The sequence below is a fragment of the Silene latifolia genome, chromosome 3 (genome assembly GCF_048544455.1).
Source record: "Silene latifolia isolate original U9 population chromosome 3, ASM4854445v1, whole genome shotgun sequence".
In the NCBI taxonomy this organism is placed as follows: Eukaryota; Viridiplantae; Streptophyta; class Magnoliopsida; order Caryophyllales; family Caryophyllaceae; genus Silene; species Silene latifolia.
The window spans coordinates 62,055,244-62,070,781 of record NC_133528.1 but is presented as its reverse complement, the minus strand read 5'-3'; the positions used below and the strand labels follow the sequence as shown (position 1 = coordinate 62,070,781).

Below are 15,538 nucleotides of genomic sequence, written 5' to 3'. Positions count from 1 at the left end.
AATTAGTAACGAGGGTGCCTTGTATTTGAAGCTTTAGGAGTCTATTTTGCTCCTCTTTTCTTTTGATGCATTTTTGCAAACTTTCTTTCATTTTTCATTTCATTGAACTCAAATTGATTTCTTTTTGTTTTGTGCCCATTCCCTTTGATGACAAAAATGTGGTAGAACATGGATGAATGATGGAAGTATGCATGGTTTCAAGGGTCACCTTGGAATAAACGGTAGCCAAGGAGTTATCACACCACAAGGTACTCTTGACTAGGCCTTAAACCATGGGTCAAAGGATACTAGCATGACACATCCTAGGGTGTTTTACAAGTATTCTAACAAGCAAAGTCTTAAGAATAAAAAGCATCTACTAGGGCCTATATACACTTGTCAAGCTTCCCAAATAGACGGTTTCGCAAAATTTTTCTAACATGCAACTACATGCCATGATGCAACTAACATATAAACATCCTAATGTAAATGATTCTACCAACTAATATGCCAAATAAACTAAATGCAATCCTAAGTTCACATTGTTTTACCGCATCAATCAAAATAAAGCCACATAGTCATTAACATAAAGAGGAAAAAAGGAGATTGGAAAGATCATACCATGCGGTCTTCAATATCCTCATGTCTCGGATGTGGCGAAGTCAATCAAAGTGAACAAGGATAAACAAACACAATATATACAAGACAATATATACAAAGGAAATGAACTTGTTTTTGGTTTTTCAATTTTTCAAATTTTTATGATTTTTGAAATTTTTCAATTTTTATGGTTTTTGAATAAAAGTTAAGTGTTAGAATTCCCATCCCCACACTAATATGGGCATTGTCCTCAATGGCCAAAATGATGGAAATTATACAAAGATGATGCATGATTTCTATACTAAATGCAATTCTACACTAAGCTATACTACATGATGCATGGTTTTTGTTATGACGGAGAGGATAATTTAGATTACCTCCCGTTGTGTATGCATTAACTTCCCCAAACCGGATAAGACACTATTGCTAATGTCAAAGCATGGGGGAGTTCATGCACACACTATGCTATGCATGAAACTAGATTGTCATTTTGGATTTTCAAAAATGGGAACAATAAAGAACACCTCAATGGAACCGAGGTGTGAGTCCTTTGATGTTGCTAGGACTTCTCCAACAAATAGTCAAAGTTAAATAAAATACAAAGAAACAAGATACAAAGTTCTTTTCATGAAAAATAAAGATAAAGAGGAGAGTTGAGAAAACTTCACTTGAACTAAGGTGGGTGCCTCTTGCCCGCTCCACCTAGTGATGAAGTAATCTCCTAGATATCGGCATCATCTCCTTCAATATCGGTATCCCAAATATCCCTAGAAGCATCACTTAAACTTGGATCCATGAATTCATCTTCTTCTTCACTCTCAAGCTTCACCGTATCACCTCCACAAGAGTCGCCACTTTCTTCCCCTTTGCGACCGTTTGCCCCTTCATTGGCCTTCTCCGAGTTGGGAAAGAGCAATTCCATTTGAGCCCATGAAGGAAAAGCTCCTTCTTCACTTATCCGTCCCTTTTGAACCATGTCGTGGTATTGGGGGTAAAGAGCATAATAGTTGTCCACCTTGGTTTCATATTGACGGTAGTGCAAGTCTTGCAAGATTCCCGTGACAAAGTCGTCACGGGGGAGGATGAAGGGATTCGGATGGTTGTAAGGTTGGTAGGTAAAGGGGTAGGGAGGCACCTTTATCTTTTCACCTTGGGTTTGTTGTTCTTGTTGTTGTGGTGGAGGAGCTTGTGGGGGTGGAGCTTGCCTTTCTTGACTTTGAATGAGGTAGGAGGGTATTGGGGACAAGCGTCCTCTCCTTGGGGAAATTCGAGGTAGGTCGGCCATCGGAAGGTAGATAGGATCACTTCCTTTCGTCAACCATTTGATCCTTTTATCAACCCCCTCAAGGGTTATCCAATGGTGTTGGACAACAAGGAGGTCTTCATTAATTCTCATTCCTCCCGAGAGTGGAGTGTACTCATTGTTCTCATTGAACCTAGGATTAAAGTGCTTTGCAAGTCTTGTTATGAGTCCACCATTCACTATATGCTTCTTCCCATCATCATCTCCATTTCGAAATTTTGCCCACTTTTCTAGCAAAACTAGAGGTGCATTGAGATGATACCCGTCTCTTCCTTGAATGTTTAGATAAGATTCCATGAACATGAGGTCCAATTGATTCACAATAGCCGGATCTCGGCGGGCGAAGAGGGTACCCGAAAGAAATCGGTATGTGAGCCTCAAGATCGGGTTTTGGATGTGAAAAGCAAGACACTCCTTGGTAAGAATGAAGTCCCGGCCCGTCATGGCCCTCCACAAAGGTGCGACACTATAATTTTTGGGTCTTGATGTTCGGGTAGGCGAAACATCAAGCCCGAACACATTCGCAAATTCCACAAGGGTCATTGTTCTAGAGACATTCTCCAACCTAAACTCTATGCAAATCACTTTGTTTGAAGTTGTAATCTTTAAGCAACTCAAGAATTCGAGCACAAGAGACCGATAGGTGGGTTCATACATGCGAAAGAGAGTCGAAAGACCAAAAACCTCAAAGAGTGCCTCTACTTGGTGAAAGATTCCAAGTTTTCTTAAGGTATCATGACAAAGGAATTTAGTGGGAAGAATATTCTTACTTAAGAGTCGATAGAAGACCAATCGCTGCACATCATCAAGGAATTCCACATTCGAGAAATCATCGAGCCTTGTGAGGTCTACAATCTCCACATGCTCTCTTCTAATGGTGTTGAGATGTGAGGTAGAGGAACTTCCCACCATCCTTGGTCTTCTTTTACTTCTAAAGGAGGATCTTCTAGGTCCCATTCTTGCTTCTTTTTTTTTTGTTGGGTTGTTTTGATTTGAAGATTTGCTAAGGTTGTTCCTTGTTGATTGAGAATTGGAAACCCTAGAAAATTGGGGACTTTTAATTTTGTGGGTGAAGAGAGTGAATTGGATATGTATGGGAGTCATAAGGAGGTGGTTTTTATAGGGTAAGTGGAAGGAGTAGTGATGTGTCATTATATGGGTGGTGGGGTGTAATTTAATTGAGAAAAGTCGGGTCGAAAATCGGGCAGGGAGACGAGCGGATTCGAAGTTAAGACGCTCGGATTCTCCTCTCACGGGACGGGCGGATTCTGGGCAATACGCCCGGATTCTGCCACAGAGTAAAATCCCAAAAATTTTCTCGCCTCAAGAAGAGCGTCCCGAGCATAAGACGCTCGGATTCTTCAGGGTCAGGACGGGCGTCTTCTTGAGAAGACGGACGGATTCTTTGACAGAGAAATTTCTTGAAATGCTCAGGGGAAAAGACGAGCGTCTTTCCACTAATCCGGCCGGATTCTCTCAGACGGGCGTCTTCTTCCATGGGACGCTCGGATTCTTCATCAGTCCAGAAACCTTCAATTTCTCAACACAGCTGGACGTGCGGTTTCTCCCCTGGACGTCCGTATTCTGCCAGGACGCCCGGATTTCCAGAGAGACGCTCGGATTCTAGCTGCGAGCCTTGACTTTTTCTTCTTTCTTTCAATGCATCCCCACACTTAGGAATTTGCTCCTTCCTTCATTCAAAAACTTGTTAGTAACCCTCCCTCACTTACGCTCATGAAAAGAATTTATGCTATTAAACAAATGCAATTAAATAATAAATACAAGTTAGAGGGTTAGTATATTTACAATTGGTGGTTTAGGGAGGACTCCACCAAACTCTCCCTTAGATGGTTCTTTCAAGGGGAAGGAGGTCCGAGGTAGGTAGCCTCGACCTCTCCAACAAATGCTCCTTCATAGTATGGCTTCAACCTTTGACCATTTACCTTGAACTTGCTTCCATCTTCGGCCTTGAGTTCGAAATCTCCATATTTCCCAACTTCGGTTATCACATAGGGACCCATCCATCTAGAGTTCAACTTTCCCGGAAAGAGTCGGTAGCGGGAATTGAATAGAAGGACTTTGTCTCCCTTGTGCAAGGCCTTTTGTCGAATTCTCTTATCATGAAGCAATTTTGTTCTTTCTTTGTAAATCTTTGCATTCTCATAGGATTGTAGTCGGAATTCCTCCAACTCTTGAATTTGGATCATCCTCTTTTGACCGCTCAATTTGAGATCAAGATTGAGTGCTCGGATTGCCCAATAAGCTTTGTACTCCAATTCGATTGGTAAATGACATGTTTTTCCATAGACAAGCTTGTAGGGGGAGGCACCAATGGGAGTCTTATAGGCCGTCCTATAAGCCCAAAGAGCATCATCAAGCTTTGTGCTCCAATCTTTCCGAGTCTTGTTCACAACTTTTTCAAGAATTTGCTTGATCTCTCTATTTGAAATTTCCACTTGACCGCTTGTTTGAGGATGATATCCCAAGCCGGTTCGATGTTGAACACCATACTTGGTCAAAAGGGATGCAAGCTTCTTCTCATGGAAATGTGTTCCTCCATCACTAATGATAGCTCTAGGAACTCCAAATCGTGGAAAAATTATCTTCTTGAAAAGCTTGGTGACCGTTTTCGCATCATCATTTGGGGTGGCAATTGCCTCCACCCACTTTGAAACATAATCTACGGCCACAAGGATGTACTTGTTCCCGTTGGATGTCACAAAGGGTCCTTGGTAGTCAATTCCCCAAACATCGAAAATCTCCACCTCTAGAATGCCCCTTTGTGGCATTTCGTTTCTCCAAGATATATTTCCCGTTCTTTGACAAGCATCACAATGAATGATGAATTCTCTTGTATCTTGAAACATTGTGGGCCAATAGAAACCCGATTGGAGAATTTTTGCAACGGTTCTTCTTGCTCCATGGTGCCCACCGTAGGGTGATGAATGACATCCTTCCAAGATTCCTTGGATTTCCCATTGAGGGATGCATCTCCGGTAGAGCCCATCACTACACTCCTTGTAGAGGTTTGGGTCATCCCAAAAGTACCTCTTCACTTCGAATAGGAATCTCTTCCTTTGGTTGTGGTTCAAGTTTGGAGGGAGCACTTTTCCAACAATATAGTTAGCATAATCGGCAAACCATGGGGTGATGTGCCTTTCAAGTTGAGTTTGAATAGCCATCAAAATATCGTCGGGGAATGAGTCATTGATCGGGGTTTCTCCATTCTCATCATGAAACCGGATCCTTGACAAATGATCCGCCACTACGTTCTCGGCTCCTTTCTTGTCTCTTATTTCCAAATCAAATTCTTGAAGAAGCAAAATCCATCTCAACAACCTTGGTTTTGCCTCCTTTTTTATCAAGAGATGCCGAAGAGCACGGTGATCCAAAAATACAATCACCTTGGATCCGAGTAAGTAGGACCGGAATTTATCCAAAGCATAAACAATGGCAAGAAGCTCCTTTTCGGTTGTGTCATAATTCACTTGAGAAGGGTCGAGGGTTTTGCTTATGTAATAGATGGCATGAAGAGCTCTCCCTACCCGTTGGCCAAGCACCGCTCCAACGGCGTAGTTGCTAGCGTCACACATAATCTCGAAAGGTAACTCCCAATTTGGGGGTTGGATGATTGGTGCCGAGATCAATGCTTCTTTGATTCTATTAAAAGCTTCAACACACTCGTCAAGAATTGGAATTGGGCATCTTTAAGCAAAAGTTGAGTGAGGGGTTTTGCTATTTTAGAAAAATCTTTTATGAAACGACGGTAAAAACCCGCGTGACCGAGAAAACTTCTCACCCCTCTAACATTCACGGGAGGCGGGAGTTTCTCTATCACCTCAACTTTAGCTTTATCGACCTCGATGCCTTTTTCCGAAATCAAGTGACCCAAAACAATTCCTTCATTGACCATGAAATGACACTTTTCCCAATTTAAAACAAGACTAACATCTTCACATTTTTGCAATACAAGAGAAAGATTATGCAAGCATGAGTCAAAGTCCTTTCCATAAACACTAAAATCATCCATAAAAACTTCCATTATGGTCTCTAGATAATCGGAGAAGACGCTCATCATGCATCTTTGGAAAGTAGCGGGGGCATTACATAATCCAAAAGGCATCCTTCTATATGCAAAAGTGCCATAAGGGCACGTGAAGGTGGTCTTATGTTGGTCATCCGGGTGTATAGGGATTTGGAAGAATCCCGAATACCCGTCAAGGTAACAAAAGAATTTGTTAGAGGCTAACCTCTCAAGCATTTGGTCAATGAATGGTAAGGGGAAGTGATCTTTCCTTGTTGCGGAGTTTAATTTACGGTAGTCAATGCACATACGCCAACCGGTGATCATTCTTGTGGGTATTAATTCATTCTTTTCATTTGTCACTACCGTAGTACCTCCTTTCTTAGGTACCACTTGGACGGGGCTAACGCACAAAGAATCCGATATGGGATATATGATTCCCGCATCAAGTAATTTCATGACTTCTCCTTTGACAACTTCTTGCATGTGGGGGTTCAATCTTCTTTGGGGTTGAATGGTGGGTCTATGGTCGTCTTCTAGATGAATCCTATGCATGCAAAAGTTGGGACTTATCCCCTTAAGGTCATCTAGACTATAACCTATAGCCTTCTCATGTTGTTTCAACACATCAAGTAATTTTCCCAATTGGTCATCATCAAGTCTATCATTAACAATCACGGGTTTGGTCTTTGATTCATCAAGGTAAGCATATTTCAAATTTGGGGGAAGGGGTTTCAAAGTAGGAGTTTGTACCTCACTTTCCTCCTTTGGAGTTTCATTGAGAATTTGCTCCATCTCCATTAAACATTCCATTCTCATGACATACTCTTCTTCACTTTCATGAACCTCATCATATTCGAATTCCATGATGGGCTCCTCTTGCTCTTGAGTTTGTAGAATATCCTCTAGGATGGATTGCTCATCTTCTATGGGTTGACATGCTTCTACTAGAATATTATGCACCAACTCGGATTGTGCATGAGTGAGTTCCTTGTTAGCTAGAGCGGCCTCAAAGAGATCCACCTCCAACTCCCAATACATGCTCTTAGCCTTACTTGCTTCTAAGGCCTCTAATGCTTGCATGGGATCCTTGAAGTAAGGGATACTCAAGTGGTCCTCTACAAAACAATCTATGAAATCCATTCTCGCAAAATATCAAACAACACGAAAACAATTAGAACAAACCTTGAGGAGTTTTACTTCCCCAAGGTGAAAAAGACACAACTAAAAACAATAAAAGAAATCTTAAATCAATTAAACACCGTCCCCGGCAACGGCGCCATTTTTGATCGAGTCCATTTCGTTTCACAAATTAAGCATATGTGGTCGTTGGTCAATGGTCGATACAAAACACAATTTATACTTCACAAACAACTCTACAATAAGTAAAGAGGCAAGTAAAGGTCGGATCCCAAGGGACGGGTATTGAAATGAGAATTCTATTGTAACTAGTAGTGTCTAAGGGGTGTCACAAATTGGGTTGATGTAGAAGGTTACTAAACTAAAATAGCAATGAAAATAAACTAACAAGGTAAATAAAATAAGGGGTGTAAACAAATGATTAAAGGCACTAGGGTGTCATGGGTTCATAGGGGAATCATGGGATATGATCATACAAACATGTTCTCAAATTATAAGCAAGCAATTATTGTTGTGATGGATTGAGTTGGGTTATATCTTACAATCCTAGGAAAGTTTGGGTCCCGGAGCCGAATCGATTAGATTGTACAACACCTACAAGTCGACTTAATCTTTCCTAATCAACACATGCATGGTCTAACAAGACTCGAGTTGGGTTATGTCTTACAAGTCAAGTTGAAAGGATAGAAGATGATAGTAAATGCAAGGATTCATAGGCTTAGCATTTCATCAAATATAACATGTGCATGTATTAAGATCAAAACAAGCAAGCAAATAAGATATGAAAGCATATTAATTTAAGCATGAATCATTCCCCATGTTGGTTTCCCCTAATCACCCATTAAACCCTAGCTAAGAGACTACTCACTCATTATCATATTGATCATGCTAGAAAGGTTGTCATTCATACTAACATAATGAAACATGATGAATAAATGAAAGTAATTAGCAATAATTAAAAAGGGATTAAGAGATTATACCTACTAATGATTCCAATAATAAAGCAAGAATAATAGAAGTACTTGAATCCTAGATTGAGAGGTTGTCAATCTCCCAATAATAACCCAAATAATCTTCAATTACCCAAAATAAAGTAAGAACAAGAGAGAGATTAAAGAACTAGAACTTGGATTAAAACTTGATTAATACTTGATTACAATATTGAAGAGAGATTTGATTGATATTAACTACACTAATTATTGATAAGAAGAACATGCTCCTCTAATTAGACTAATGGGGTATTTATAGTGAAAATTAGGGAGGATGCATTAGGGTTAACTAAGGGCTAAACTAGTAATTACACTTTTTAAGTTGAGCAAGGAGACTCCGGTATTCTCCGAGAGAAGGGCTTCTCTTATCGTGGCTTGAAGAATGAAAACGTCTTTGTCATCGAAATCCGTGCGGATGGGAGTCGGGACGGCCGGATCTGGGCTGGAGAATCCGAGCGGATCCTTGGGCAAGACGCTCGGATTGGCGAGGGGGAATCCGAGCGGATTCCTTTGAGGGACGCTCGGATTGGGCTTGGGCGGACGGACGGATTGTGTACAATCCGTTCGGATTGTCTGGCAGCATCTTTTCTTCTTCTTTTCTTCCCTTTTCTTCATGAATTCCTTGGGGATTTCCTTGGGGACTCAAGGATCCTTTTCTCAACATTGCTCTTCTACTATGCTATGTACAAAGGCCTTCTAGTCTTGTCTCTCCTTGATGCTTGGTCATTGAATACGATCAATTTAGCCTCGTTTTGCCACGAAAATGCAAGATTCTTACTCCTTTCCTACCAAGGGATCAAAATCTCAAAGAATATGCAAAACAAAGAACTAAAGATAAGAAATGACCCAAATAGGCACTAAAAAGCATGGAAACAATGGTAATTCGGGAGCTAAATATGCGCCAATTATGGTCACATCAATGACCGACCTTTGACTAAGGAAAAGGGTTTAGGGTTGGATTAGGGGCTCCGTGAAGCGGCGACGCCTAATCCAACCCTAAACCCTTTTCCGTCCCGTTTTCGAAGAGTCTTTCCCCTCTTTTAATCCCATCTACGACAGGGTATCACCCGTCGCTCCCTAGGTTTTAGTCTTGCGCTTTTGCACTACGAACGACCTTTGACTAAGGAAAAGGGTTTAAGGTTGGATTAGGCGGCTCCGCGAAGCAGTGACGCCTAATCCAACGCTAAACCCTTTTCCGTCCTGTTTTAGAAGCGTCTTTCCCCTCTTTTAATGCCATTCATGTTTTAGAGTCACATTGTTACTATATGTTTGATTATGACCAACCTTTGACTAAGGAAAAGGGTTTAGGGTTTGATTAGGCGGCTCCGCGATGCGGTGACGCCTAATCCAACCCTAAACCCTTTTTCGTCCCGTTTTAGAAGCGTCTTTCCCCTCTTTTAATCCCATCCACGACAGGGTATCACCCATCTATCCCTAGGTTTTAGTGTTGGGCTTTTGCACTACGAACGACCTTTGACTAAGGGTAAGGGTTTAGGGTTGGATTAGGCGGCTCCGCGAAGCGGTGATGTCTAATCCAACCTTAAACCCTTTTCCGTCCCGTTTTAGAAGCGTCTTTCCCCTCTCTTAATGCCATTCATGTTCTAGAGTCACAATGTTACTATATGTTTGATTATGACCGACCTTTGACTAAGGAAAAGGGTTTAGGGTTAGATTAGGCGGCTTCGCGATGCGGTGACGCCTAATTTAATCCTAAACCTTTTTCCGCCCCGTTTTAGAAGCGTCTTTCCCTTCTTTTAATCGCATCCATGACAGGGTATCACCCTTCCCTCCCTAGGTTTTAATCTTGGGCTTTTGCACTACGAACGACCTTTTCCGTCCCGTTTTAGAAGCGTCTTTCCCCTATTTTAATGCCATTCATGTTTTATAGTCACAGTGTTACTATATGTTTGATTATGACCGACCTTTGACTAAGGAAAGGGTTTAGGGTTGGATCAGGCGGCTCCGCGATGCGGTGATGCCTAATCCAACCCTAAATCCTTTTCCGTCCCGTTTTAGAAGTGTATTTCCCGTCTTTGAATCCCATCCACGACAGGGTATCACCCTTCCCTCCCTAGGTTTTAGTCTTGGGCTTTTGCACTACAAACGACCTTTGACTAAAAAAATGGGTTTAGGGTTGGATTAGGCGGCTCCGCGAAGCGGTGACGCCTAATCCAACCTTAAACCATTTTCCATCCCGTTTTAGAAGTGTCTTTCCTCTCTTTTAATCCCATCCACGACAGGGTATCACCCATCCATCCCTAGGTTTTAGTCTTGGGCTTTTGCACTACGAGCGACCTTTGACTAAGGAAAAGGGTTTAGTGTTGGATTAGGCGGCTTCGCGAAGCGTTGACGCCAAATTCAACCCTAAACCCTTTTCCGTCCCGTTTTAGAAGCGTCTTTCCCCTCTTTTAATCCCATCCACGATAGGGTATTACCCATACCTCCCTAGGTTTTAGTCTTGGGCTTTTGCACTACAAACGACTTTGACTAAGGAAAAGGGTATAGGGTTGGATTATGCGGCTCCGTGAAGCGGTGACGCCTTATCCAACCCTAAACCCTTTTCCGTCCAATTTTAGAAGCGTCTTTCCCTTCTTTTAATGCCATTCATGTTTTATAGTCACATTATTACTATATGTTTGATTATGAATGGCGTTTGACTAAGGAAAAGGGTTTAAGGTTGGATTAGGCGGCTCCGCGAAGCGGTGTCGCTTAATCCAACCCTAAACCCTTTTCCATCCCGTGTTTAAAGCGTCTTTCCCCTCTTTTAATGCCATTCAAGTTTTAGAGTTACAGTGTTACTATATATTTGATTATAAACGACCTTTTCCGACCCGTTCTCAAAGCATTATTCATGATTTCATGTTGTTTAACAATTGGTTTATATTTAGTGTCACACTTTTTTTTTTGGTAAAGGTAAGTATATTATAAACAAAATCAAGACCATACAAGATTTTTTTTGGTCTATCAGCATGGCAGCCCAATACGAAATCCAACAAATCGAAATATACTCAGTGGAGCAACAAAATTGCATAGGAACAAAATCAGATTTGGGAATGGAAAATCTCTAAATCCCAAAAATCTATCTCCTTCCTAGTACACAGAGACGATCGCAATCAACACCAGTGACTCACTGCACGAAGATACGATCCTTTCCCTTCACCAGTCCTGACATCAGGTATTTCACTCTACTGCGCATCTCCTCTATGATCTGTTGTGCCACTTTCTCTGGTCGGAGGATGCTAAACTCATGTTTACTTTGATTCCTTTGCTTCCATAGATGGTAAATGCAGCTGTTGATGGATGCATTCACAATACCACGTTTAGTTTTAGAGCCCATGAATCCCAATCTCCAGATCAGAAGGTCGTTGCTCGGTATAGGGATCCCAAGCCATTCTCCTATGTTGGTGAGCACTTTTCAATTGTAAGGACAAACGAAGAAGAGATGTTCAATGGTTTTCGTGTTGCTCCTGCAAATCCAACATGTATCCTCATCACTGACATTTAATTTGTATAGTTTTTCCATCGTATTCATATTATTGTGATGATATACCCATGCCATAAAACTATGTTTGGGTATGGACCATTTGTTCCAAACCAGGTCGTGCCAAGTGACTTTCGGACCCTTTTCCCTTAGGAATTCATAACCCTTTGCTATACTGTACTCCTTGGTTGGATGGGGTGACCATAAATTCTGATGATAAGCATTAAGGAATAAATTCTTGACTCGACATATTCTCCTCTAGTACCAGCTAGAATTGGTTGGCGGATTATAAGTCAGCCAAGGCATCCCCTTAATGTAAGCATGATTGACTCACCTAACCCATAAATGGTCACTTTTACTAGCTATCCACCAGACTAGTTTGCCAATAGCAGCTTTGTTCCATTCCACATCATTTTTCAGCCCCAGTCCTCCTTCATCTCTAGGTTTGCAAGCTTTCTCCCATGACACCAGAGGAGACTTGATGAACTCAGTCCCTCCATCCCAAAGGAAATTCCTACAAAATGCCTCAATTCATGTTATAACTCCACTTGGCAATATGAACATTGTAGCCCAATAATTATGTAAAGTTTTAAGCACAACATTCACTAGGACCAGTCTACCAGCGTAAGACAATTTTCGAGCTCCCAGACCCCTGATTCTATCCACCACTCTATCAATAATGGGTTTGCATTCCTGGGCAAACAACCTAGTAGTTTTAATTGGAACCCTTAGGTATTTGAAAGGAAGTCTTCCCTCCACCATGCCAGAAACTTGCAAGATGTCATTTTTAAGGCCTTTTGGTACTCCATTAAAAAAGGCATTAGACTTTCCTTTGCTCATATTTAAGCCTGATGATTTGGAGAAAGTAGAAAAGGTACGAAGCAGAATCATCATAGAGTGAGCATCCCCCTTGCTAAATAATAAAAGATCGTCAGCAAACATTAGATGAGATAGCTTCATGGGTTTGCCCAAGGGGTGAAAATGGAAATCAGGAGTCTCAGTTGAATAACTTAAGAACCTAGATAAGTAATCCATACATATGGTGAAGAGTAAAGGAGATAGGGGATCCCCTTGTCTTAGCCCCCTTTTCCCCTTGAAAAAACCGAATAAATTTCCATTAAGATTCAATGAATAACTAGCAGTTGTGACACATTGCATAGTCCATTGAGTGAATTGAGATGGAAAATTCATGGCCTTGAGCAACTGAGCTAGAAAACCCCACTCCACTGTGTCATAAGCTTTTTGGAGATCAAGTTTGAATAAGCACCTAGGGGAGCTAGCCTTTCTTTCATACAGTCGTATAATATCCTAACAAATCAATATGTTATCCATGATACTTCTCCCCTGAATGAAACCTCCTTGAGTGTGAGAGATTAAGTCAGGCAAGATGAGGGCCAATCTGTTGCATAACACTTTAGATATGCATTTATAGATGACATTACAACAAGCGATAGGTCTGTATTGAAGCACAGTCTCAGGTCGCTCTACCTTGGGAATTAAGGTAACCAGAGTAGCATTTACCTATTTAAGCAAAGCTCCCGAGTCAAAAAAATCCATCACTGCAGCTGTCACCTCTCCCCCAACTATATCCCACGAGTCTTTAAAAAACTTGCTAGAATATCCATCCGGGCCTGGTGCTTTGTCATCTGAGATATTGAAAATGATCTCTTTGACTTCTTCTTGTGTCACAGGTGCTAACAGAATTTGTCTTTGAGCCTTGGTGCATTTTTTCCCTTTCTGAATGATTACATTCTTGACTCCTATAGTAGGAGCATTAGATCCTAACAATTCTTCGTAATACTCGAAGAAAGCTTGTTGGATCCCATCTTCATCAGAATGCATAATTCCTTTATGGTCTCTAATTTGGTAAATACAATTCTTATTCCTCCTAGCCTTAATAAGCCCATGAAAATAAGAGGAATTAGTGTCTCCATCTACCAGCCAGTGAGCCTTTGCTTTCTGCTTCAGGTAGGCTGTTTTAGCTTGCTGTAACTGAATTGAGTGCTGATGAGCTGTATATTCCTGAGCCAAAAGATCCTTGTCCCCTGGAGATTAAGAAAATAGTTTCTGAAGTTAAAATAAATTAGTTTCAGCCAACATAGCTTGATTTTCAACATCAGAGAAGCAGGATTTATTAATACTCCTTAGTTCAGGCTTTAGTCTTCTGAGCTTCTGAGTGACCTTAAACATTTGTGTACCCTCATAATGCATCTGCCAAATATTGGACACACACTCAAGAAAGCCTGGAGCTAAACTCCACATGTTAAAATATTTAAAATTAAAGGCCTGTTTCTATGTTGTCCTGTATCTGCCATTCCAATCATACAAGGATTATGATCAAAGTGGCCCTCGGGAAGAAAATTGGCATACACATTAGGGAATTGATCAATCCAACTTTGGTTAACCAAAGCCCTATCCAATCTGCTATATACTCTAGTCTCTAAAGGTTGTTTATTGTTCCAAGTATAATAGGACCCTGCAGCTTGAATATCCATCACCTCACACTCCTCCAAACATTGTTGGAAGGGTTTAGCCTCTGCCATATTAAAACCTCCACCCAATCTCTCCTTGGCCTGCAACACACAATTGAAATCTCCCCCTAACAGCCAAGGTTCAGTACCCTGAGGTCTTAAAATATTCAACCTGTCCCACAAGGGTTCCCTTTCACCAATCCCATTGAAGGCATAAATATCTGTATAGTAGAACCACATTCCAGTTATTTTATCCATAATTTTCATCTGAATGAGTTGAGCTGCATAGTCTAAAAAGAGGACATCACAAAGATGAGGCTTCCAGACCACCCAGATTCTCCCCCCTGGATGGTAGGCAGAATTGGTTGATACACTCAAGTCATTGAAAACATTAACCACAACTTTATTCACTTTACTAGGTTTTATTTTAGCGTCTAATAGACCAAACAGACCTACATTATTGGACTTCAAAAAATTATGTACAGTTTTTTGCTTATCCACCCTGTTCATCCCCCTCATATTCCAAAACCCTATCTTAATCATAGCTTTTGGGGTGATAGGCCATTACCATTCACTCCAATTCCTTGCTTAGGAGAACTAGAACAACTTAGAGTCTCCATGTATGTGGGAGACCCATGTCTAATCCTGCTACCATTTTTGGACCCTGTCTAGTGACTTTAATTGGGGATAGAGACCCACTGCTGCTTGGCCCAATTTTAGTTTCAGGTGTCTGGACTACTTCAGGTATAGTCTGATAAAATTTTATCTTCTTTGCAGGTTGCTGGACTTGTTGCTGAACAGCCTGAGCAGGCTTTTGGATTTGAACGGCCTTTTGGATTTGAACAACCTTCTGCACTGGTTTCCATACTTTCTTGGGCTGAGTATGCTTTACAGTCTGCCCCTTCCTGCAGGTCTCCTTGTCATGACCCAACTGCTTACAAGTGGAACACATGGTAGGTTTCCATTCATAGCCTATTTCTATTTCCATTATTTTCTGCTTCTCATCTAAGAATTTGATAGAGTTAGGAAATTTTTATCCAATTTTCAATTCCACCAATACCCTAGCAAACCTAGTCTAGCCTTCTGTTCTGTGGCAGTGTCACACTTGACATAGCTACCCACCAGATTTGCCAATTTAACTAAACTCTTACCCCAAAATTTAAGAGGGAGTTTGTGCAGCCTTACCCATGCAGGAACTGTTTTGACTTCTTCCTTAATTAATTCAATATCAGGAACCCAAGGCTTAACAATCATGGGTTTATTGTCAAACAAGAAGTGACCACTATTAAGGACTACCTGCTTCATTTCATCCGTTTGAAATCTTGCTATGAAAATTCGATTGAGAAGAAACGATATCTTATCTATGGTATGTTTGTTCCATATACGTTTCAGGAACCCCTCCAAGATTTGCTATGGAGGATTTGCCCCAACTTTGAAGCCATAGACTGCCTGCTTCCAGTATTCAACCTCATCGTGTACATCCTCTTCAGACAATTGTAGCAGATCCTCTGGCTCCTCTTCAATCACCTGCATCACTTTCTTACCATGTCG

General features: G+C 41.2%; 1 protein-coding gene across 1 annotated transcript; it reads right to left on the bottom strand.

The window, feature by feature from the left end:
* Positions 1-11,846: 11,846 nt before the first annotated feature.
* On the bottom strand, positions 11,847-15,292 carry LOC141649137 (uncharacterized). The gene is made up of 7 exons (XM_074457833.1): positions 15,058-15,292; positions 14,621-14,992; positions 13,829-14,439; positions 13,658-13,727; positions 13,089-13,561; positions 12,079-12,824; positions 11,847-12,030 (listed from the first exon to the last, which is right to left on the bottom strand). Exons 1-7 carry the CDS (start codon positions 15,290-15,292, stop codon positions 11,847-11,849), a joined length of 2,691 nt encoding a protein of 896 aa, XP_074313934.1.
* Positions 15,293-15,538: the final 246 nt, after the last annotated feature.